At 38.1% G+C, this 27,524-nt stretch overlaps 1 protein-coding gene across 1 annotated transcript in view; it reads right to left on the minus strand.

The window, feature by feature from the left end:
* CRIM1 (cysteine rich transmembrane BMP regulator 1) overlaps positions 1-27,524 on the minus strand; it is a 615,863-nt gene that overhangs the window by 44,992 nt on the left and 543,347 nt on the right. The window contains exons 12-13 of the mRNA XM_018565709.1: positions 24,157-24,366; positions 7,861-8,076 (exon numbers count right to left, since the gene is read on the minus strand). Of these exons, the coding sequence (XP_018421211.1) occupies positions 7,861-8,076; positions 24,157-24,366 (426 nt within the window). The remainder of the gene's footprint in view (positions 1-7,860; positions 8,077-24,156; positions 24,367-27,524) is intronic.

Here is a 27,524-nt window from a genome sequence, read left to right on the forward strand (position 1 = left end):
CCATGATAGAAGCATGTAAAAGGAGGAAAAAGAACATTTATGAAAACAAGGAAAAAATTACTATAAACGAAAAAAGAGAAAGATTTTGAAAGGTTTTTAGAACCATTTAGGCTATTCATACAACTACAGTATACATTCATCTATTATGTGGCACACGTGCATCCAATAAGATCTGAATTTAAAGTAAATTTTAGGGAATTCTCTTAAAGTGAACCAGACCTGGCCTAAAGCATTACTAATGTAACAAGTGGTGAGGTGCAGGCACCAAGTACCTGTGTTAGTTTTTATATCGATCTCTGGGTCCTTGTGGAATCCCTTGGATCCTAAGACCAGACTGAACATGGGACCTCAACTTCGGCCAATGTTGAGGATAAAGTACATGTACACCTAATCACTATAATCTCTTAAGATTTAACATGTTAATGCTCAACTCTGGGTATCATTCTTTTGATAGCTTTACAGGACTTAGTAGATGTTTACCTCTGTCTTGTAGTTTTTTCATGTTTGTTTTCTTAAAACAGCTTAAATAGACTGCATTCAGTTTCATTGGGTTCCAATCTTACTTCCCAACATCCTCACCCCACCAACATAAAAGTTGCATTTATGATAGACACCAACACTGGTGTTGTGTCTCCATACCCATGTATGCTTGGTCATTTACAAAATGCTGTGATGACACTACGGACATGGCTTTTCTGAATGGCCAAACATAGACATGACACCAGTACTAGTGTCTATCATACAAGCAGCACTGATGTCAGTAGGGAATGGGGAAAGTGGGCAGAAGTACAGCAGGAGATGTATCTTGCGAAGCTGAATAAAATCTTTTTAAGAGGTTTGAAGAAAGAAAACCTCGAATTACTGGAGGTTGCTTTCACTTAATTCCCAATGTAATTTTCAGTATTTTTAAATCTGCAGCTTTTATTATAAGACTTGGTAATCCTGCCAATGACGTTCCTTGCACGTTAATAAGAGGACACTACTCTGTCCCCATTTCCCATTAATACTCCTCCACTTTCATCCTGGTTATACAGTATGTATTCAATGAAGACCACAAGTGGCCATTTTAACACACACACCGCATGCGTGGTCCACATACCACCATTAAGTAACCTAAAGAAATTTAATGTGGATATCTCTGGAATTCAGGCATGCAGGCAGGAAGTGGCAGCAATCATGCTGCAGGAGATCAGTAGCAATAAATAATTTGTTACAAGGGAAGAAGGCCAAAATAAGTATTTTATTTTAAAAAGGCAAAAGGTTTTTGACACAGTGATTTAGCAAACTAAATATTCTTCAATTAAGGTCTATTATGTACTTTAAAGCCCATCTCCTCCTAGTACTAAATCACACCACTGTTATTTAACTAGCAAGGATAGTAGAGGCTAAAGCATTTAATTAAAGAGGGAAGCTTAGCCTAGGGGGGTGGGACCTAATTTCAATTAGGGTAGAAGTCAATCGCTCAGCCTGGGCCTACGTACCTTAACATATTGGCAGGGGAAGGGGGTGGTCTTTTTTTGTATTGTCCTAAGGAAAATGTCTGATTCTAAATGATTAGCATTAACAAATCAGAGGGCCTAGACGCTAGCAACCTGTACAGGCATGTTGGATAGGCACACACTTATCAGTAGCTGGGTGTTGCAACAACCAGCTGCTCATGAAGATGTGCCAATCCAACACATCAGTTCAAATAATGTATATTTTTGCTACCAAATCCACATACAAAATTTCTCACCTTTCATAATCCTGATGAAGGATGCAAGGCTTAGCCCTTCAAATGCATGGCTGTGTGTACAGTTTTCATAGGAATTTACATTACAATAAGCTGGTATCTAGACTTTAATATTGCAGTGTGGTGCTTCAATTCTAGAATTTATTTAGTCACAACTCAAGATGAACGTGGAGTCCCTTTGGTATGCAGACGCCTCCTGTACAGTGTCCACACACCATACAACAAACTATCGCTACACTAATGGATGGTAATAGTAAAAAAGTCAGGGAATCTATTTACTTCCTCAAACAATTCAGGTTTTCAATGGGGCCTGGAAGCTATTGCAACCAGTGTGAAGTTCATCTTCAAATTAAATTAGCTGTATAGTCACCTTAGAATAGAACTTTATCTTAATAATTACATACTGTATTTCTTCTACATTCCTTAGCTTCCTACATTTAGTCATCCTGTTTTTGTCATGAACATGTCCCTGCTTGAAAATATATTTGGCATCATGACAAAATACCGGTCCTCATTTTCAGCTGCACAGAAAATGAGGACCGGTATGCATAATGCACATATTATATTAACTGGTATAGCCATTGCATTTTGAAATCGTATATGATAATCACAATAAACTTTTGTGGTTAACATATGACAATTTGCAAAGATTTATTAAACAGTCATTTACATCACAACATGTATGTGTAGTAAATCCCTTGTAAACCATAACCAAAATTATCCTCCTAAAATTACTTTACATTGTTCTAATGTATGAAAAAGAGAGACAATGTATGGTTGTTCCCACAACGATCAAATAGATCCTTTATTTTATTTATGCAGTTTACATCGGTTTATGGCCATTTTATTTTGTTTACACTTCTTTAAATAAGCATTTTATTCTGAGATCTGTCCCTTTTCTAAAGGCACCAAAATGATGTTTCTAGTGCAAAGCATTTTTACATGCAGCACTACAATGCTCTGCGTTAGAAACATAAGTTTAGTGATTACTAGAATAGAAATATAAAAGGTTAGGAAACTATCCCTACTTAGAATTTAAGTACTGTACGCAGAATCACCTGTTTCATAAGCTTTAACCTTCCTACTTAATTATCGACAGAGTGGTATGACAACATGGCTGCAAGAAATAAGAACATGCAGTTTTTCACTGAATGCTGGTTCATCTCATCAACAATGCATAGTCATTGATTTGCATTGTATTTGATTAAAGTGTATACAAGCCGTAACAATGAACTTTCCCTTATTTTCTCCCTTTTGATCTACTAAATATACAATTGAAAGCATTATCTAATATCTGTTCGATAATCATAAATAAAAATCTGTTGATCATGCCAGAAATCTAGAGAGCTAATAAGCTTCTTCACAATGTGCCACTGCTGCATTCTTATCAGTTAACATTGTTCCCAGTACTCACTGTGGACTACAAAACAACCCCCATGTTATGGAGATGCAGAGATGGGGAAGCGTTAGGTAGGGTGATAACCCTGTCCCTCCACAGATACAGTTTGGTGAGTAATTGCTGTCATCTTAGGACAGGAAGTTTGTTGCTGGACTGCAGGGATACCACTTGAAAAAGCAAAAAAAAAGCCTGAAAAAGACATCTAATGCAGTCACCATATCCAAGGACTGGTAAGCTGCAATAAATACATTTTTGTTCTTGGGTTTCAAATTGCTATTGTCCCAAGATAAATTACTATTTGATCTACTACTAACACTTTAATAAAGTTTAAACAATGAATACTACATTTTATCTATATAAAGACAAATATATCAGCTTTTTGGCTTAGATGGTATTTAAATTAAAGATAAAAGCAAAGGATGGCTCCTGCTGTAGGACTTCTTTGAAGTTACTTTGTAGGACTTCTTTGAAGTTATGTGCTTGTTTTCCAGAAATATGCATGGTGTAATATGCAGTCAGTGTCCCTTGCAGTCATAAACTGCTGTGTATCCAATCAAAAGATCTGCTTTATTATTGATTAATTTATAAATATTTAAAGACAGTGTAGGTAGAACATTGGTTGCTAGAATCTAGCACTTAATAACTAATTCAATAAAGAGATGACATGTAATTACAGCTTAGCATCTATTTAGAAAATCACAGGCATTTATTTCATAATGTTCCATCTCTAATTTAGATGAGAGGCTAACTCATTTAGTATACACAATTAGTAATGCATTCTTTGTGGTAAATGATTTTCTATGGTGCTCTAATGAAGACAGTCGAAAGCATAGCAAAAAATATTGTTGACTAGTTTTAGCCTTATCTTTGAATCCCTATAGAGAAGGTCCATCCATTTAAAAGCACCTGCATGCAATGCACATGTTGATTCCTTTCAGTTATGTTAGCGTAAATAAATCATTACTTCAGCCATGCTGACCTCTAAGTACTCCAGGCTTTGGAAAGTATAGGTTCAATCAAGAGCAGAAAATGAACTCTAGGTATGCAATGCCACTACCCAGCTCCTGACATCTGTCAAGCTGAAGGTAGTGATTTATAGGCTCAAGGGAAAATGTATCGGCACAGCTGAAACCAGGTTGGTGTTTTTCTATATAAAACAATAAATCCTGGAGCTGGATCAGTGTGTCAATGTAAGTCCTCTGTGTCATATCTGTATAGGTTCTTGAATATTAAAAGTGAACTTTTATATGAAACACGCCTTAAGGCTATGGATTATACAACTGTATTGAAAGTTTCTATAGGTGATGGCCAATTGAATTTTCTTTTTACTGTACATAAAACAGTTATTGTGACCAGCAGTCTAAAATTTTCTGATGAAGACACTAGATCAAACAACTTCCATCAGTTCATCTATCATACTATAGGTCCGACTGTTTTCTTCTACCGGATTGGTTGCTTACAACTCTGAAGTAACTGCTACAGGTGTGTATGATATTAAGATAGCATATATGGTGTCAACAGGTTCAGCTTGCAACTGGCTGGTTTACCATTTTCCCACTATTGTTGTGTAAAAAAGCTGAACACCTGACACCATATATATGGATATGCATGTCCGTAAAATAAAACACATTTGATGGCACAGGGAGTTTTGTTATATAAAGCCTGGTTAATGAAAATCTCTGGAGCTTTCAAGGCTTTCATTGAGCAATTTGCACTGCAATAAAGTATATTTACATCAAAGAAGCCTATTCAACTGACTTCTAAGGGACCTGCAGGGCAATACAAATAATGCAATGCATTGGATTCTTCACAATGCTTCACAATTTAGTGGAATATTTTCGAATAGTCTTGATTCAAAAGCACTGCTTTCTGAACTACTTTGAACTGTGCAGTTACCTGGACATAGGGTATAAAAGACTGGTTGGTGGTTGCTGAGAACCAACATTTAAAAGCACTACTTAAAATTATCATAGTGTCTGCTGTTCTTTGTGATTCTTAGTTTTAGAAGATCGGAGTTGAAATAAGTAAACTTTTCCTTAAAGGAGAACTATGGGGTCAGTGTTTTTCCCCAAAGTTCTCCTTAGGGTAATGGGAGGACACAAACTAGCGTCCTCCCGTTACCCTAAGCTTAGTATACCGTGAGCTACAGCTCGCGGTATACTGAGACGCCGCAGCCGGAGCGGATCTCGACTTAGATGACGGGATCCGCCCAGCTTCGTGAGTGACAGCTGGCTCTGCCTATCTAGAGGCAGAGCCAGCTGTACCCTCCCCCGTCCGTTCCGCCAGTCAGCGCGGGTAGATCGGAGCGGGGAGAGGGGAATCCAGCCCCTCCCCCTGTCAAGGCAGAGAGCCGTGACAGGATCGAGAGGCAAGCGAACCCGCTATGTGTTCCCTCACCTCCCGATCTACTGAGCCAACCTGTGACAGTCTCATTGTCACAGGTCGGCTAGAACTATGAGGTGAGTGAAAAGCACTCACCTCATAGTTCTCCTTTAACCACTCTTGCAATGTTGTCATATTTTGCAGGATGTCTTATGCTTGCATGAACAAAACTCAATTTTATATTGTTTTCTGGACAACGGTTCCTGAGGGGACTCAATGCTGTAAATAGTTCCCTACTACATCCTTTATCTTGCTTGGCATCACCTGCACCACTGCCTTCAGCGACAAATTCAATATGACGGCATACGTTTAAGGCAGGTAGTTGCTAATTTACTACAGATTCTTGTTTTTAATGCTTCGACAAAATATGCTGTATGATTTCTTTAAAATACTTAAAAAACTGCTGTAAATCATCTTCGATCAAGATTTATAGAATTTAAAAAAAGCACCTTGAAGAGGGCTCAAACATGTCTATCCACAAGTAGGATTACAGTGCTGTTCAATTCACAAAGAAAGTTGTGCTGCTGCACCTGTATTCATCCATCATTCAATCACATAAATGCTTCATTTTGTGACTAAATTCCACCAAGGGAAATTATACACATTGCCATTACCTGAAGCACCTGCAATTTACTAAGCTCATTAAGGTAGCTATTCCTCTCCAAAGTGTTTGTGACGTATAAACTCAGAATGTCTCTGCACTCTGGAGAGATGATTGAAAGGCTTTGTCTATCACAGCACTGACAGAACAATATGGTATAATAATAATAATATATATCTTAAAGCTAAAAACATTTTCATACAAAGACTGTGCGGAAGCTGGTAATCATTGGAGGATGCAAGTGTAATAAGTTACATGTATAAAACAGAAAAGAAATAACAAGTGGACATACTGTCGTGCAAATGTTGGCTTTACAAACACGAAACTGTGTAGTAATTTCAACCAACGTTCGATGGCAAAGGTGATAAAACCCCAACTGGTGTTCCTGCCATATAAATAAATATTTAAAAATAAACTGGTGTAGGTAAAGCCATTTAATGTTTTATGTCAAGGAAAAGGTGGTTGAAAGTGCTAATAAACGTTTCCATGCGTTTTTATGCAGTCTTTCCCTCGCACAATTTGCGCTTTGCATATTTTTACGCACGTCAGAGGTGCATATACAAAGACGCATGTTTTATTGAGCAGGCTGGAATGCATTACTGTGAATGAGCAAACGTGTGCAAAAAACACACACAAAACGCTTGCATTTTCAAGCGCTTCCATTAAAGGCTACGTAGCCAAACATTCTGTAATCTGCCCAAAAGACGCTCATGTACCTTTTCCAGTGCTCGCTGTTTTACTGCTTGCGACAAAACTCTCAGGTGTGAACAAGGGCCATAAAAATTAATGGGATTTCTTGTGTTGAGAGTTTTGTCACACTCAGCTTTGAGCGTCAAAATGCCCAGGTGTGAACAGGGACTTGGGGATTGTTGGGTAGCAAGTAGCAGAACATTATTCTTAAATATGTCTTTCTGAAGCATACCTGTGGCTTGGTTGCTTTCTTTTACTATATTACCAAAGTTGAACTTCAGTTGTGGCAATAATAGTCTGTAAAATTACATATGATCAGGTAATGTCCAGGTATTTCTTCTATTTAAATGTAAGGTGCAGAAGACTTCCAGCTACTATACTTATCGCCACCATCAATTTTGAGTGTCTACAATGCACTAATGGCTTATGATAGGAGAGACAAATTCAATCAGCCAAGAAAACCCAACCTGATCAATCAATTCTTGCCCTGGAAACAGTTGGTCAGGGTTTCCCTAGAGAAGTAACAGAGTGCCCTTAGATGCACAGAGAGACAACAATCATCTGCATCAATGTCTGTGGGAATCTTTACTCTGGAAGAGGATAATTTAGTTCATGACAAATCTCATGTTAACCTAATAGAATATTTATTTTGCAAAAGTAAATGAAGCCTGTTAAGTCATGAATTTTCAAACAAAAATGTCACTCTAGGCATCAAATAATTTATAGAGTAACGGCTGCAGAGCTTGAAATTAGGAAATATGTTTAACTTAACTAAAAAAGATTCTAAAAATGTTGTTTTTCCTTAGAAATAAATAGGCACAGCTCCCCCCATGATCGTCCTCATTTCTAATGTTTAACTTCAGGTACTAAGAATACTATACTTAGCATAGAGGAGGCTTGTGAGGTGTTAAAATACATTGTAAGATCTTAGGCAACAGTCAAGGACATTTTTTTTTTTTTTACAACAAAACAATTTTTACAGTCATTTCATGCTGATGTATTTTACTTAGGCCTTGAACATTTTGAAATTGCTGCTTAAAATATAAATAGTTATACCTGGGCAATGTGGGCAGCAGGAGTCCTGAGAACGCATAGGATTTTGACAAAGCAGCGGAGGGCAGACCTCAGTTTCACATAGCACTCTTCCACTATGACAGGTACATTGAGTACAAGAATCAATGTTCCACGTCTCTCCTTCAACAAAGTACTCCCCTCCTGGAGCATGGCAAATTGATGGGTCAGTGAAATCTGTTCTTTTCCCACTGGAGTCATCTACAAAAGGAAAATTAGAATACAAAACAATATAATAAAAATATTACATCAATCACCAGACAAAACCATAACATTTAACCCACCACACTTTAGTAACAGGATCAAAGCTATTTTCAGCACGGAACAGGATGAAAACTTTAAAAGACAAAAGTAACATAGTGATATAAAGGCTAATTGCCATAAACCTACATCACGCGTCAGTGCATGGGAAAGTGTCATCAGTTGGCTTCCTAAATGCCTTGGGAGATTAATTGTCAAGAGTTTACTGTTAAAAGTCCCCTGCTCTGTTGCTGTTCATACTATTCATAGAATGGGTGCTCTGCATTTCATTATCCATGTAAATATGGAAATATTAGAAAGGAGGGTGGGACCTGTCAGAATTGCTATGCTTAAACAGGGAGTTATTTTCACACTATTAATAATATTCAGCAAAGAAATTAAGAATTTATCACAAAATATCTAAATCCCTTCTACATAAAATACATGTTTCAAATATAAATAAATGTTTGCCAATATTATCCAATGTCCTACTCTACTTGTTTGACTTGCATGAAATAAGTCATTGCTGGACAGTAATGAGACGACTTGACTGTTATTGCATCACCTATCTATTTTATAGTTTGAACTACAAATGTTTCACTTTAGATAACAGTGAGGTTGTTTAATCTCATTCTCCTTGAATAAGTAAATGACATCTCATTGAATGTATTGACTACCACCAATTGCAGAACGGAATACCATTAAGCTTTGCTGATTTGTAAGAAACCTCTGCAATGTCTTACAGTTGAAGAATGGTTTATGCCAGCTACTTTTCCTCCTCACAAAAATCTACTGAAAGGAGTTGGAAATCTTCACATAAACTTATTTACCCAATCATGTGCAGAAGTAGTAAATAACAATTTGCTTTTCACCTGATTAGATGTGACTATCCACAAAATTTACTGCATAAAGATTCTAAACCCTTATTGTAGATCAGGTGCTATATCTCTTACATACGTTTTCTTTTTCTTTTAATTAGAAAAAGAATGGAATGTCTTTTACACTAAGATATATCAACCCCAATTCCCAAAAAGTTGGGATGCTGTGTAAAATCTATATAAAAACAGAATGCAATGATTTACAAATCTTATAAACCCATATTTTATTTTATAAAAGGAAAAAAGAAAACATATCAAATGTTCACAATTAGAAAATGTACCATTTTAAGAAAAGAAAAGTAATTTTTAAATTGATGGCAGAAACACATCACAAAAAAAGTTGGGACAGGGCAACAAAAAGCTGGCAAAGTAAGTGGTACTAACAACGAGAAGCTGGAAGAACATTTAGCAAATAACTTGGTTAATTGGCAACTGGTCAGTAACATGATTGGGTATAAAAAGAGCATCTTATAGGGTCAGTGTGTCTCAGAAGTAAAGATGGCAAAGGTACACCAATCTGTGAAAAGCTGCGTCTAAAAATTGACGAACAGTTTCAGAATAAAGTTCCCCAACGTATAATTGGAAATACTTTAAACATATCATTATCTACAGTACATAATATCACCAAAAGATTCTGAGAATCTGGAGAAATTTCTCTGCGTGGACAAGGCCTAAACGCAATATTGGATGCCTGTAATTTTCGGGCCCTTGGATGGCACTGCTTTAAAAACAGGCATGATTCTGTGATGGACATTACTGCATGGGCTCAGAAATACTTTAAAAAATCACGGTTTGTGAACATAGTTCGCTGTGCCATCCAAAAATGCAAGTTAAAGCTCTATCATGAAAAGGAGAAGCCCTGTCTGAACATGATCCAGACAGGCCGCCGTCTTTTTGGGCCAAAGCTTTTGAGTCAAAGGTCTGTTGCCAATTGAAAAAGTGGTCGGAAGAATTGAAATGTGACATTCTTATTGGGAACCATGGGAGCCGTCTCCTCTGGACTAAAGAGGAGAGAGATCTTTCAGCTTCTTATCAGCGCTCAGTTCAAAAGGTTACATCACTGATGGTATAGGGATGAATTAGTGTGCATGGAATAGGCAGCTTGCACATCCTGAAAGGCACCATCAATGCTGAAAGATATATCCAGGTTTTAGAGCCTCATATGTTCTCATCCAGATGGTGTCTTTTTCAGGGAAGGTCTTACATATTTCAGCAGAGCAATGCTAAACTGCATACTGCATCGATAACAACATGGCTTTGTAGTAGAAGAGTCTGGGTGCTTAACTGGCCTGCCTGTAGTCCAGACCTTTCACCAATTGAAAATATTGGGCACATCTTGAAACAAAAAAATATGACATAGAAGACCCAAGACTGTTGAGCAGTTGGAATCCTATATCAGGCAAGAAAGGGACAACATTCCACTACCAAAACTCCAGCAACTGGTCTCCTCATTTTCCAATCATTTACAGAGTGTTGTTAAAAGAAGAGGAGATGCTGTACTGTGGTAAGCATGGCCCTGCCCCAACTTTTTTGAATCCTGTTGCGTCCTAGAGATAAATAGGGGAAAGAAGATAAAAAGTGGAGAAGATGAAGGGAGGAAAGAAAGCAAAAAGTTAAAGCAGTGAAGAGAAAGCAGTGAGAGAGCTAGAAGCAAACGGTGGCGCCTGTTCCGTGGGTTTCATAATGTCCAGACTACTGCATAAGATTAAGTGTCACTGGTTTTGGGGTGGAGAGGATGGTGGAAGACCAAGGATTCCAGACTCCCCTAAATGTCTTGCAGGTATCAGTAAGAATGTTAATTCACAAACAAAATTGCTAGAATAAGTAGGCAGGAGACAGTTAATCATAGAAGGGATTAGGCACCATCTAGAAAGTACCTTATAGGCAGATGCCTGTGTCGTGATGTTGCGAGAGCACCTCGTGTCCCAAAATCCCAAATGTCAGACAAATCTTCTAATTACTTGACATGGTTCAAATCTCGTTGCCACCTTTCAACTTATTTATGAGTTGCGGGAGAGTACAAGCTCAATTGAGAATATAACATTGAGATGAGTTTTGGAGAACGAGAGAATTAAAGACAAATACGTTTAAAAGAGTTGAGTGAAGTAGAAATATCATGACCAGAAACCAGAGAATGGGACTAATGTCTAATTTGGATAAAGAGGAACAATTCCCTAGAAAGCAATTTAGAGTCATGGAGAAAGCAGAAAAGGGTAGGGTAACTACTGGTTTTCCGCCAAGTAAAAGCTTAAGAATTTTCTGTCATAGGATTCCCTAAGAGAGTGGTAAGAGGGAGGTGTGGAGATATTCAAAATTCTGACGCAGAAGATCTACAGTGAAATGTGAGAGAGTAACATTTAGAGCTAGAGACTTACAACAGTTCACAGTCAATCCTGAGAGTTTACCAAAAGCTTCAAGAGTAGAGAAGAGGAAGGGTAAAGATATTAAATGCTGGGTAAGGGTCAAGAGGATGTTATCAGCAAATAAACTGACCTTAAATGGAATACCAGCCACTTCTAACCCTCTAATAAATGGATTATTTCGAATTAGCATAGCGAGAGGCTTAATGGCAAGTATGTACAGTATGGAAAGAGAAGTGCCCCGCATACATAATTTGCACTGAAGGGCGATGATACAGAGCAGAGACCCATGTGCAGAAAAAAGGACCAAAGTTCCATCTCCCTAAAACATACTGCAAGTATTCTCAAGATACAGTGTCGAACGCCTTTGAATGTCAAATGAAAGAAGAAATCCAGTAAGAGATCTCTGAAGCATAAGATGAATCAAATGGACCACTCTCAGCACATTATCCCCAGTCTGTCAGAAAGGAGTGAAGCCCACCTGGTTCCTATGTAGAGAACAGGAAAGTGTTAACCCTACCCACCAGTATCTTCCCCAAAAGCTTAACATCTGTTGGGCGGTAGATAGTGTAGATATATGATTTTTTTTATGTCATATTCTTTCTCTTGTAGCATAGGGTGGAAGAAGTTCAAAAAAGGAAATTGCTTCCGTTCTTGTATAAAATTCAAAAATGTGTGTTTAATTGCAAAAGTTACAAATGATTACAAGATATGGTATATCTTACAGCATGAGTCTATAAGATGTTTGATGATTAAAAAATATAGTATATCTTACAACATAAGTCTATAAGATGCTTAAGAAACATGTCTTTAGTCTGTATGTAAAAAATAGTCCTTAACAGGTGAGTCTGTCTTCTGTGTCAGTGTGGGCGAGTGTGGGTGTGAGTCGGTGTGTGTGTGTGTGTGTGCGTGTGAGTGTGAATGTCCTTGAAGGACCATCCCCCGTCCTTATATCCATGTTCTTACTTTAAAATAACCTATGAGAGGTTTACCTTAAAAGTCATTCACATTAGCATAAGGGAGTTCCATACTTTTTGACCTGAGTCACATGTATTCCTTCAACTACTCTTCAATCCCATTTAAGACATTTCTAACAGCTGTTTTAACTATACTTAGGGTCTGCCTAACAGGCTTACTGATTGATTACCATTTGTAACTCAAAATCAGTAGAACAGTTAAACTGCATTTCCAAACTTGGATAGATTAAAATATAGAAAATCAATCATCATTTAGGTTTACTACATACATATTTCCCTATATGATTTTAACAGATAGCAACATTCATGTCTTTACCCAAAATGGAAATTATTGCTACATTAGCAGAGGGGGAGGTGGGGTGAAAGGAAGAGCCTGGCCTCAAAGCATTGAAGAGATGTGTAAGGTGGGGAGCTAATATATCTTTAAACATCTTGTAATAGAGATTAGAAAAGCCATCAGGGCCCCAAATTTATCAGGCTTCACGGAGGAAATCGCCGCCAGGACCTCATCTTCAGCTATATAGTTTAAAGAGTCACTAGTGGCCGAAGGGATAGAGGCAAAGCACAGATCTTGAAAGAGCTCGTCAGCCAAAGTTGAATCAAAAGTGGGGGAACCAGAATAAACAGAGGCTAGGTGATCCCGGAACATCCTAACTATATTAGATGGGTTGGCAGTAACTCTACCAGCAGAAGTCTAACTGTATGCTTAAGAGGGTAACCGCTTAAGCGATTTAGCTAATAAGGAGCCAGGCTTGTTAGCACGCATATAGAAGTATTGTTGTTTCCTTTGCAACTCCTTCTCAACCTTGCTATTCAGAAGCAAATTAACGATATGTTTTCTATATCCTATCGTGAATAAAATACAGTGGCTTGCAAAAGTATTCACCCCTTTGGCATTTTTCCTATTTTGTTGCATTACCACTTGGAATTAAAATGGATTTTACATGTAATGGATATGCACAAAATAGTCCAAAATGAGGATGTGAAATCAAGAGAATAATTTTTAAATAAAAATAAATAAAAAATGGAAAAGTGGCACGTGCATATGTACTCACCCCCTTTGCTATGAAACCCCTACATATGATCTGGTGCAACCAATTACCTTAAGAAGTCACATAATTAGTTAAAAAAAGACCCCCTGTGTGCAATCCAAATGTCACATGAGCTCAGTATATATACACCTGTTCTGAAAGGCCCCAGAGTCTGCAAGACCACTGACCAAGGGGCACCACCAAGCAAATGGCATCATAAAGACCATGGGACTCTCTAAACAGGTCAGGAATAAAGTTGTGGAGAAGTACAGATCAGGGTTGGGTTATAAAAAAATATCCAAAACTCTGAACATCCCACGGAGCACCATTAAATCTTTTATTAAAAAATGGAAAGAATATGGCAGGACAACAAACTTGCCAAGAGAGGGTCCCCAACTAAAATTCACGGACCAGGCAAGGATGGCATCAATCAAAGAGGCAACAAAGAGTCCAAAGATAACCCCTGAGGGAGCTGCAAAGCTCCACAGCGGAGATTGGAGTATTTGTCCAAAGGACCACTTTAAGCTATATATTCCACAGAGCTCGCCTTCATTGAAGAGCGACCATATAAAAGCCATTGCTTACAGAGTAAAATAAGCAAACACATTTGCTATTTTCCAAAAGGCATATGGGAGACTCCCCAAACATATGGAAGAAGGTACGCTGGCCAGAAGAGTCTAAAATTTAGCTTTTTGGCTTTCAAGGAAATCGCTATGTCTGGTGCAAACACAAGACCTCTTATCACACTGAGAACATCATCCTGATGTTTTTCACTTGCAGGGGCTGGCAAACTGGTCAGAATTGCAGGGATGATGGATGGTGCTAAATACAGGGAAATTCTTGAGGAAACCTGTTTCAGTCTGCCAGACATTTGAGACTGGGACGGAGGTTCACCCTACAGCAGGACAATGACCCTAAGCATACTGCTAAAGCAACACTCGAGTGGTTTAGGGGGAAACATTTAAATGTGTTGGAATGGCCTAGTAAAAGCCCAGACCTCAATCCAACTCAGAATCTGTGGCATGACTTAAGGATTGCTGTACACCAGCGAAACCCATCCAACTTGAAGGAGCTGGAGCAAAAATCCCAGTGGCTAGACGTGCCAAGCTTATAGAGACTTACCCCAGAAACCTGCAGCTGTAATTGCTGCAAAAGGTGGTTCTACAAAGTATTGACATGGGGGGTGAATAGTTATGCATGCTCAAGTTTTCTTTTTTTTGTCTTATTTCTTGCTTGTATCACAATAAAAAAATATTTAGCATTATGGTAGGCATGTTGTGTAAATCAGATGATGCAAACCCCCCAAAAAATCATTCTAATTCCAGGTGGTAATGCAACAAAACAGGAAAAAAGTCACTGTATGGGTTTATGAGATTTGCAAATTATTGCATTCTGTTTGTATGTAGATTTCACACGGCGTCCCAACTTTTTTGGAATTTGGGTTGTGTGTATATAATTTCGTGCTGAAGTTGCTAGAGGGCCAGACCATTATAAATAGGGAAGCAGGTTGTTTACCAAGACAGTAGAAGTGATTTTTTTCTGAAGATATGGGTAAACAACGCGATTTAACAGCCTATGAACGTGGGATGATTGTTGGCGCTTAAGCCATGGAGCGAGTATCAGCAAAACAGAGCAGCTGTTATACAGCACTGAAGAGTTTGGAGCTTTTATCATTTATATTGTGTCCCTATTGAAGAGTTTTCCCTTCACCTCCTGACAGGACAATAAGTGACTAGAAACATCTGCTTCAGGGGCACAAACAAAAATAGGAAAGGGTTGGAACATCTGACAAAGTTCTTACTGCTCTCTGTGCCTTTGTGTCCCATAGATGTTCCCCCCCATTTTTTCAATTTCTTGTATTGGTGTTACGGTGGGAGAGGTAAAAATGAAATCTACCCAATGGAGTCACAGACAACAATAAAAACTTAACATGTTTTTAACTCTTTCCCACTCTAAAACTAATGAAAAATCAGTGGGTTGGAGTTAGGCTATAAGCTGTCATCTGGCAGCTTGTTTCTTTTTTGCAGTGCATAGAGTATATCGTTTCCACTTTAGCAAAGTTAATTGTTGCTGGGTCAGTGAGCAGTGGAAATATTAGCATCTGAAAACACATCATTGCTGAGTATTTAAATATGCTACTATATCCTTGCAAAACAAACTGTAATTGAAACCATCTGGGACTTTTAATGCTAGAAAGCTGGGAATATGTGCATACTCTTTGGAACACATTACTATAGGAAATGTAGCTACGGGCTTGATTGAACAAATGAACATTCATTGCTACACACTCTTAATCCTGTAGAAGCCAACATTATCAATGAAGCACATGATAACTCGCTTCACCTACACAGCTAATTATGTAGGCAAATTAATTTTTGGAGTGCTTTATAATAGCCCACTTTTGTAATGAAATTAAAAAAAAAAGATTGAGATGCATATCATTTGAATAAACTAATGGAAGTGATAAAAAAGTAGCCCTCTTCCTGTGATGTTGTCAGTAGCGTTGTTGTACTAGAGTGAGTGCAAATAAACAAAATTGAAGTGGGAGATGTGGGAAGATGGCATTAGCGACACCTAGTAAAAAAACAAAAAACAAACCCCAAGGTCATAGAGGAAAAATAAAGAGGAGACCCCCAAAGATTAAAAACATCCCCAAGGAAGAGCAGTAGCACAGCCTACTTATGACAAAAACAAGAGCAAGCTTGAGAATACAGGTCCAAGGGCTCTGGCACCTTGGCAGAATTGTTTCAGTCACTACAAAGAAACATGGTCTGATATGGCACTCAAATCCAGACAACCTCAAAGTGCAAGCTTTGTTTCCAAGATTGCCTCTGTGGATAAAAAGAATGGCTGTCTCAGTGAAGTACTAATTTTCAGTCTAACCAGAAAGACATTGCATTTGTTGGTTGCTGGGAAGACAATCCAGGATATGATTAATCTGGTATAAAACTGTTAGAAGCTGCAGGATTGAAAATCCAGCTTGAGAAGGCTTGATTCAGCAAAGCTGAAGAAAGATGTCCTACCTTAGGGCACTAAGATAAACTAAACTGTCCAGTAGGTATGGGGGTATAGGCATGTCAGTCAGATGAAAGTCAGATGAATTGAAAGGACACAGTCTTCAAGGGGGCCATATTATGTTTACTGTGGGCTGCACCAACTTAATGCCAGGAAAAGATTATGGAATTTTGGAAATTAACACTATAGTAAACCTTTGCATATTTCATCTTAATTATTTAATTTAATCAACAAAACATTTGCTGTAGTATTTAGCTCCTCTGGGTAACAGGTATTTCATCGGTTATGAATCTGTAATGATATGTCCTTTAATAAATGATAGAGAAAAAAATGTTGGCTGGAGTTGCACATAAATAACATCATGGCTATCATATAACAAACCTACCAAGTCTAAATGTTTTTAGGCAATTTAAAATGCAGAGTAAATTGCTTACAATTTATGCTGCTCCTTGATGTTTAAAAGTTTTAGTTTGCAGCAGAATCAGCTGGTCCCTTGAGCACTGGCCCTGAAATCCTGTTTTAGGGTGTTTTTTCCCCCTTGCAGCGTCCTATGGAGCCACCCTTGTGTTTGTCTTTTGTCTATGGAGCGTTTGTCTCCATAAATACACACGAACAACTAGTAGATTAACACCTGATGGAGACTGCACTGTCCCCTATAGTCCACAGAAGGTTCAGGGAAGCTGAGCAGAGACAGTTTGAACCTGCTGTTCTTAAACATGATGACTAAGTTCTTGGGCAAACATGCAAAGACACCTTTTAAAATTAACACAAGGATTAAATCTCTACTAGCTCCCAAGGTCTTTGACCACACAAGGGAGTGAGTGATAGACTGCTGGCCGCTACTAAAACATTCAATGAAATGACTTTTGTGACAAAAATAAATTAACACAAGGAGAGAGATGGGGAGTGAGAGGGAAATGGTAGAGTCATAGAAAGTCAAGGAGGGGCTTAGTTGGAAAAAAAAAGTCAGAATGGAAGAAAAATTATAAAGGTATTAATAATAATAGGGATTTGGATTGAGGTAACAGATCTTAGAATAAAAGAAGGAGTGTTACCTTATGAGTTTATGTCAAATCTTCATAAGACATATGTATATAGTTTTATTTCTTGTTTTAAATATTTCACCTGAGGTGGGAGTAGATAGGAGGTAAATAAAGTCTTTGTGGTGCTTATCACTGTGGAGGGGAGTGGCAGGCCCAATGAATTGCAAATAGGGTTATTGTCCAGCCCAGGCATGTCCGGATAATTGCATAGCAGGTTTTTCGGAAGCTAAGACCCTTTGATCTAATAATAGGTATACTGGCCAATCATAGAGAGGGGTGAGGAGTTGTAAAGAGGGTTTTGGAAACCCTCCAATCTCCATTAGGCCTTGGGAGTCAATCAATCGGAGGCTTGCCATGCATCCCTATGGACACCAGGGGTATATTAATGATTGAGGAAAGAAGCTAGTCCTCTTTTACCAGGATGGGGCCCTCATGTGACGATTAATGGGTAACTATACATGTAATCTTTCCCCCACTTAACTGTATGTCTGTTAGATACCAATGTCTGTGTATTTGGCATGTTTAAAATCTTTTCTTTGTATGTTGTAGTTAAATAGATTGTTGGTTCATTGTATTTAAGTCTTGATACTATATACCAATAAATTCTGTTATTGTGTTGAGCTCAAAAAGCTCATGATTGAATCCTTAGAATCTCATACCTGTAAGTGTATCAATCGGAGGCTTGCCATGCATCCCTATGGACACCAGGGGTATATTAATGATTGAGGAAAGAAGCTAGTCCTCTTTTACCAGGATGGGGCCCTCATGTGACGATTAATGGGTAACTATACATGTAATCTTTCCCCCACTTAACTGTATGTCTGTTAGATACCAATGTCTGTGTATTTGGCATGTTTAAAATCTTTTCTTTGTATGTTGTAGTTAAATAGATTGTTGGTTCATTGTATTTAAGTCTTGATACTATATACCAATAAATTCTGTTATTGTGTTGAGCTCAAAAAGCTCATGATTGAATCCTTAGAATCTCATACCTGTAAGTGTAAATGCTTATATAGCAGATCATAACTTGAAATAGTAATTCAGGTAACAGGAGGATGATTGAAAAAATGGTGTAGGTACCTGAGGTACCTAAGGCTTAAAGGTACGCTAAGGGAAATGCTTCCTGTTAGAGTGCACAGAGTCAGTCAACATGGCTCCATTCTGCTCCTCCATACTTTATATGCAGCATTTCTCGGAAAATAACGGCCTACAACAGCTCTGCAGGTATATCTATTTCACTTTTTCACCAGAACGAGCACTACAGTATACAGTAAGGGCAGGGTACTATTGAGAAGAGAGGCCTAAAAATAAGTTTACCATTGGTAAGACTTGGTTAACTGCTCATAAAAAATATCTTCACCTTTTTGTTTATATATGTTCTATATATTATTTATATATTGGCTCAACCTGCAAAATACCTCTTCCCTATCTGTGGATGAAAGATACTATAGGAAACTGCATCACACTACATTTAAAAAAATAAATATATAAATACAATACACAGTTCTACATACTCAAAAATTCAGCTGTATCTAGCTCATAGTTTTTAGAAAATGTACATTCTTGGTATTGTCACAAAGTCACATTTAAATTTTTTTACACGGCAGATAATGTCAAGTCTTGATTACAAAGGAAGAACTTTCACGATGGAAATGTCAAGTGCTTCCCATGATTCACTAGAAAGATCAGATCACAAAAAGGACAACTGAAAGAATTTACAGATGGTTTCACAACTTTCACTCAGTATTCACACAAAAAAATTAAAACAGACCCCTTGCTGTTTATCATGCAATACTAGATAATAGAACACCTGAAAGTTTTGATGTGGTTTCAGTTTTTTTCAATATGTTATGTTTTACAGGTGAGATATTGCTACTTTTTAAACTTTTTTTTACATTTTATCAGTATTTGCAATAAAAAAAATATTGTATATTTTATATACTAAGGTACTGACACTTTTTCTGAAGTGGCTTAAAAAGAACAATGAACCATTCACGGAATTAAATACTTATCTACACAGGATCTTTCTGGCAAACATTTGCAGAAAAATCCTGCAAAAAAAAAAAGTGGAAGCAATGGATCGTAAAGTGCTTGTGTTTATGTGCTTTGTTCTATGCTTGTACGCATGAACACATCGTTGTATGCATACACGTGTAAATTACTGACTTCAGATGCACATTTTTCTATTCTATTTTATGAATCTGAACACAGCACAAGCTTACTGATATTTAACCTCTTCGTGACTGAGCTTGTTTTTAGTTTCTATTCGTAAATGACTAACACACTTTTGAAATTTTTGCTGTGTGATTCTTCCATAGAACGGGGGAGGAGATCGGCAAACTGAGGTTCGTCCATCTCCTCCCCAGCTTCCCGCTGACACCAAAGAAGCCGGTCCCGGGCCCGTAGGAGGGGCAACGGAGCCCGGGAAACAGCTGAGCCACCAGAATCACTTCTACTGTAAAGCCGACAGTCGGCTTTACAAGTTTACAGCCAGGAGTCTGTTTAAACAGCCCCGATGCCAGCGATGTACACTATACGTCGTTGGTTGTGAGGGGGTTAATATAGAAAAACAACTAATTTAAAGGTCAGTAACTGACACCCTGGAATGTTTTGTTTCTGCGAGAAGGAGCACCCCTGCACTGCTTTAACAATTGTCATGTAGCAAAGCTCTGAAAGCTTAATTTGCATTACAAGAAAGTCATTCATTTTTTTGGGTTCATCAACTGTTTTCAAAATTGAACATGTGCTTTTTTGGCTACTTTAGTCACAAATGATGCTTAGTGGAGTTCTTCTTTAGTGAACATTTATTTTGGACGCAATCTCCAGTGCAATCTCCAGAAGTGAACATTTATTTTGGACGCAATCTCCAGTTGAGCCTGAAATTTTGTTTACGAAGACTACATTTGGCTGAAATTTCCCAGCTATCAAACAGTCAGTAATGCAATGTCTTACTTGGGTCCCAACTTCAAAGCTGCAAATCCATTTATTTCTATATACAGAAAATAATCACAATCTCGTCTACATCTTTTTCTATGTAAAGGCACATGCAACCTACTTTCGCAAGGTTTTCAATACTCTTACAAAAAATATATATATCTATAACTGCCCCAAACTGAAAGCCATATTGTCTCACACAGTTGATTTATTTTGTCACATTGCCTCTGCTCAATCCTATTTTTGTAATGTAGCCCATCTTAGGACAGCTGGAATAGCTGAATCCAAGCAGAGCAGATAGAACATCCTTCTGCTGTGCCAGCCTGTAGCCTCTGTGTGAGGTGGCCATCAGCATTTGGTCCTAGTGTACAAAACAGCATGGGGTGCTTGCAGCACAATGGTGGTGTAATAACAGCTTATTAATAATAATTAGGTCAAGCATTTATGTTGCTTATTTTATTATGCAGCTGCAGATGGTCCTCATTTATCTCCGTTAGGACAGGTGGCTGAGGGCACGATCAGAATGCAATTTGCAGAGGCAGTCTTTGCGTAAAAAACACACAGTAATGCCACAGGTCTCTAGTATAAATTTGGGGATTTGACAGCCTTTTTTTCTCCTACACTTGATTTATAAGGTGTGATTATGAAAAAGGTGCCTATTTGACATATAATCTAAAAGCAGCATTCCCTGAAAGTTATTTTCCAACTGCTGAGAATCAACTGACAGCAGACTAGCTTGGTGTTTCAGACTTGAAAAACAGCAGTTTCAGTATCTGTGACCTTGGATGAGTCCTGAAAAGCTGTTGTGCATTGTGCTGTTATGCATTTCATTGGCATTGATTAATAGCACCTCTTGTTTCCCTATCTACAACACTGCAGCTACCTCTGAAGACAATCATTATTAACAGAGCAGGTTCAAATTGTATTAGAGAATGTAAAGTAAAAGTGGCTAAATCCTCTTTGTTCTGCTGCTTTAAGGATTCAGCTAAGCTCTCCAAGGAATCAGGCAGCTCATTGACATAGCTAATAGTGAGTAAGTCAGCAGCATTAATCAGTCTATCATTGTGTTCATGCTTGTGGTTTCTTGCTAAAGTCAAACCGTATATCATCTAATGGCTAACAAAGATGAACATTACTAAAAAAATGCTTCTTTCCCCCTTTCCCTCTTGTCCTAGTCAATGGTCTGGCACAAGGTCGTTGATAAAGGCTTGTATGAGAAAATGTGCACTGCCTGTTAAAAGCACATACTGTATATGTTGTGCTAATATATTAATTGCTGAACCAAGCATTAGACTGGTCATTCAGTTAATAAGGTTGGCTAACTGTAGCTCTTTGGCTGCTCTAAGACTTGCTGGACATTCCAACTGTGTAAAAAAAAAACACTAAAACACAGGACCTGCTATTGTTGAAGTCAGTCCTTATCTGCATAACTGACCCTGATCAGTGCTTAAAAAATATTAAGCTATTAATGAGTTAGTATTACAGCCAGGCAACTAACTAGTTTCCCAATATAAAGAACACTGTTTAGGAGATGAGGAAGTATATTATTCTAAGCAGACCTGAACCAACCAATTACATGGAGCCAAAAATATTGGCACCCCTGCAGTTCTGTCTGACAATGCACCACTTCACGCAGAAAATTGTTGCAATTACAAATGTTTAGGCATTCTCATGTATATTTCTTATGTTTTTATTGGTATAACACAAAAAAGTGGAGGAAAAAAAAACAAATCTGACACATTCCACGCAAAAAACTCCAAAAATGGACTTTCAGCTTGAAGTGGTCCATTATGTGACAGAACTGCAGGAGTGCCAATATTTTTGGTAATGACTGTATATACATACATGCATACATACATACATACATACATACATACATACATACACTGAACAGTATTTAAATACCTTTGATTAGTACTTTTATGCTGACAAGATAATGACCAATTGTTGTATTCTAGTTACAGCCATAGAAACAAGACTGTAACTAGAATACAAAAACTGGCCATTAACAAGACTTACTGTCTAGGGACAATGCTTCTCTATGTAGGATTAATCAGCTATCATTATGTGTTCTCATGGTGATGCCTACCATTGCTAGCTACTTTTTTCTAATCATATATATTAATGAAAAAAATTATTACGCAGCCAATATGGGGGAGTATTCAAACCAAATGCAGAACAAATCAGTAAATACTTATTGCCCATTTGTAGCTCTGCACAAATGTGGTGGTACATTAAAAAAAAAAAAAAACTGCTTGCTGCATTTTGGATGCACTTTCCATTAAGTGCTGCTTCTAAAGGGATGATTTGTAACGCATGAGTCACAAACGAATAATCATAATATAGTGATTCAGAGAGCGGCGCTGATGTTTTCACATCAGTACCACTCTGCATCACACAGGGCAGCCCACCACCCAGACAAGACTGAGGAGGAAGAGGATCCAGCGCATCACATAACTGGCCACAATACTAACAAAGCATGAAACACTAAGGAGACCAGAAGGCTGAGGGGCTTTGGAGGAGAAGAGCATAGAGTCTGGAGTTGTGTGTTAAGCTCTGGTATGGGAACAAAGGCTGCCCACTGTGGTTGTCAGCTACTGGGGACTACTGGCCAATCACTCCAATGGTGAGACCAATGAGGTGTGAGGGGGAAGGACAGAACTCTCAACCAGAAACTGTTTTCATATCAGAGCATCTCTTCCAGGTTCATGGAGTGCTCAGCAGACAACATAACCTCTACAGGTGTACTATAAGTTTGCAGTCCACCTATTTTTAGCTGGCTGTTTGAAAACTCACTTATATAACTGCAGCAGATATCTGCTGACCATTCGCAGAGCGATGATTGAGCAAGCGAGTTAGAAAACACTATTTGCTTTTATTCTTCTGGAAACAGGAAGTACTAAGAGCATTTGGCCTCTCTTTAAGTTATACTGAGAATATAAGGTCAACAGCATCCATTCAAACAAATTCATTAAAACACAAGAGTTCTATCCTACAACTTTCCCCAAATTACGTAGATGAAACATGTTGCCAGTTGGACAAACCTCTTAAAATTGCATGTTTTAGACAATGGATAGATTGAGTCTTTAAAAACTCAAGAAAATATTTTGAAAAAACAATTACATTTTTAATTACATTACTAATACTGCAGCCTCAAGCTTTGGATGTAGAACTACATCTGTGTGTTCAGTATTCAATATAGTGTATATTCTATACAAATCCTTTTCTAGTGTATTAGGGGTCAAAAACAGCACTGTTATCAAAAGCTTTCATGATGTCAACTGGTTTCTTTATGTTCTGTTTCAAAGTATTAGATGTTTATCATTAATATTTTATGATCAGACATACTTTTTAGACACAGAAGATTCTATTAATTCTAACCTGAAACAGATTAGAAACGAAAAAGTACAATGAAAAAGGTCCAATGATATCAGATTACATTAAACAGGATCACTACAGACAAAATAATAAAACGTAGATTTGAATGCCTCAAGTTTCTTTACTTCTTTACATGTGCTAGCATGATAATGTCATTAAATTAAAGTCTCATTTGATTAGGGCTTATGTACATGAGTATCACACTTAAATTGCTTTAAGTTGCTTTTGAGTTGCATTGAGCTGCTTTTATTTGCTTGACTTGTATGAGTAAGAAAAATAGCTTAAACCAATAGCAAAACCAAACCCTGTGTACATGAGCCCCAAGCCATAAACAATAATTACACTGTGAATTAACCAGAGAAAATAAGTACGTCATATTATACTATACTATTGTAATCACCAATATAATACATCTATATATTTACCTGAACAAGATGGACAGCATTGCCCAGGAAGTATAGTGGGGTTGACACATCCAGGAACAGGGCATGTTATTAATGCACACATCTCCCGTCCATTGAGACAATAGCACTCGCGGCATCCGTCATGCCAGCTCTCTTCATTTTCATGTCGTCTCCCATCCATTGATAGACAGGTGTCTTTTAGGACTGGTGGCACTGGAGATTCTGTGGTTTCTGCAAAAAAAAATAAAAAATCAAACCATTTACTAAGCTGCAAAACAATTCTAGAAGGCATGACCTTCTACCTATTATTTTCCTAGATTTTCCTTAGATAGACAGTGGCTAGCCTTACATGATCAACATATTTAAAAAAAATATATATACAAAAATATCTAGTTACACAATGCTTGTGTAACTAGATTACAATTGTTTAAACTTCATACAGGCAATATTTATGTATGTACACATAATTAGACTGCTATCTAAATCAATGTTACCAGGAGCCCAGAAAATCACATATGTCTGCCCATCTATATATATAAAGGAGAACTATGAGATGAGTGATTTCCACTCACTTCATAGTTCTAGCCGACCTGTGACAATGAGACTGTCACAGGTCGGCTCAGTAGATCGGGAGGTGAGCGAACACATACCGGGTTCGCTCACCTCTCGATCCTGTCACGGCTCTCCGGCGTGACAGGGGGAGGGGCTGGATTCCACTCTCCCCGCTCTGCCAGCGCTGACTGGCGGAACGGATGGGGGAGGGTACAGCTGGCTCTGCCTCTAGATAGGCAGAGCCAGCTGTCACTCACGCAGCTGGGCGGATCTCGACGTCCATGTCGGGATCCGCTCCGGCTGCGGCGTCTCAGTATACCGCGAGCTGTAGCTCGCGGTATACTGAGCTTAGGGTAACGGGAGGAGGCTAGTTTGTGTCCTCCCGTTACCCTAAGGAGAACTATGGGGAAAAACACTGACCACCTAGTTCTCCTTTAAAAGAGGACTATGGCCCAACCTTTTTTTGCCATAGTTATCTTCAGGGTTTACAGGAGAACATTTACTAATATCCTCCTGTAACCCACAACTCAGCATATAGCATGCTATTGCCCACTACATGCTGACCTCTAGGGAGACAGCGCCAAGTGTGCCCACACACTCCACTATCCATCCCTTCAGTCAGTGCTGGAAGAACGGAGAGGGGAGGTGGGGAATCCTTGTGGGAAGCGGTGACTGACAGTCACCACTCTATGCAGGGAGATGATTGGGAACTGAGCGATCAGCAGAATGTGATTGCTCAGTTCTTGATCTATGGAGCCCACATATGACAGCTTCATTGTCACACGACGGCACTAATTATGGGGGTGGGTGTATTTCACTCTCCCCATAATTCTCCTTTAACTTTGAAAGCTAACTTGTTTCATGTCAGAGAGTAAATGTTTTGAATCGAGAGGGTCAGCATGACTGTCAGGCAACTAACATTTTTAACAATGGCACACTCGGTGTTAGGCTCACAACAGGTTACTTTTTAATAACACACTGTTGCACTTTGCTTCTTGTTTTCTAGAAACGTACTTGACAAGTCTTCCTAGCTTACAATACACAACTGCAAACTACCGAAGTGGTTTTATCTTATTATTTTTGACTGCTGCAAAGTATTTGGTCCATTTACCAATCTTTGTTTTATAACTTGAAATATTGAGCTCTGGGATTTTTTTAAATATTTTAGTACTACCATAAATCCCTTGCTTTTCAGACACAAATTAGATAGACATTTTATACAACATACCTTCTTTGTAAACCTACATTTTTATAAGACTGCTTTATATTAGCCATGACAGCCTTTGCAGTACAAATTTCAAGCCCTTACTTAATAATTATTATTACAGTTAACCAATATTTACCATAAGCAAAATTATACATGTTTTTTTGTAAACTGTTGAAAAGTATTGTTTTATTCTGTTAATAGAAACATATTTTAAAAACATTTTTAATGACATTCTTTAAACAATGTTGCTAAGACTCAATCTTTTCTGCACTGCATTGCCTCCCTAATGTACGTGTAAGGCCTCATGCACGGGGATCAGTAGGTGATGGATAACTGTAGTTTCCGGTTGCTTGAGAGTTAATAGTAACTCTCAAACAACCGCCCTGCCAGTTGCTTGACAGTGCCAGTTGGTTGAATGCCGGATAATAGGGAAATTACTGTATTAAAAATTACTTTTGAAATTACATTATTATTATTATAATAATAAAGATAATTAGATTTTAGTGATTGTGTCTACATAAAAAAATACAACATGCACAAGTGACCTAGTTGGGAAATTATATAAATCTGGATTCACTATCTGCCTAAAAAGAAAAGGTTCTGCGTTGACCACAACCACTAATTAGATTCTTCCTTTAATTTTGTAACCAACATCTGAACTATAACAGCCAACCCCAGATTTGTTGCCAGCAAAATTGTTTTCTTGAGGGTATTTGTGGTTTTATCAGTATCCCAGTTTCCTAATGAATATGATGAGATAAATGTATTGTATTAGTCACATCAAGGCTGCTTTGTCTTCATAGAGGCACTTGGTAAGCGATTTAAAAATGAATGAATGAAGCTAACGAATCAGTGAAAGGTGTCAAAGTAAAATTTAACTGAAAAACTCTACTGATTTTTTTATTTATGTAACAGCAAATGGATGGTTCCATTCACTCATATCTGCTCTAAAACTGATCCCTGGGGGCTACATTTGCAGTTTATATTTAGAATTGTAATCCTTGACCAAAATAATCTTCCCCTGCTTTTCCAACCTGGCAGCATACAACTGATTTACAGCCACCTGCAATTGTGGACCATCTAAATTATAACATCTGCAGCAGGAGAATTTAAAACATGGGCAGAGGATGCCAGATGTAAATCCCATACCGAAGACTGCACATATGGTTTTTACTTATGTAAGCTATCCAAACTGCAAGATGAACATTTACCACAGGGCTCAATCTGGTTTGCAAAATATGATCAACATGTATAGTAACTTAAACCTGATCTTTTCTATCGTTTGCCGCAACCAATGTAATTACATCTGCTGCTTACTGCATAGCCCTCTGGGCCTCACAGATTGAGTGAGACTCTTGCTAATTGCATTTGTACCATTTAGTTATAGCTTAAGAAGCCTAGTTGTTGCGGTGTGTTATAGATACATCTTACCTCTGCCTAAAATATAGGTAGACAGGGCTTGAAAAATTTGACGGGGTCTCACCAGTCAGTCAAAAATTCCACCAGTCAGCATGACCGGACTATAGCCTTGCAATTTATGTTAAAAATTTTTGGGGACAGACAGAGCTTTCTTTTGGAGGTATATAATCACCACGGGGGGGGGGGGGGGGCTTTTTTTTTTTTTTTTTTT

Source organism: Nanorana parkeri, unplaced genomic scaffold, assembly GCF_000935625.1.
Source record: "Nanorana parkeri isolate BGI_ZX_2015 unplaced genomic scaffold, ASM93562v1 scaffold876, whole genome shotgun sequence".
NCBI lineage: Eukaryota > Metazoa > Chordata > Amphibia > Anura > Dicroglossidae > Nanorana > Nanorana parkeri.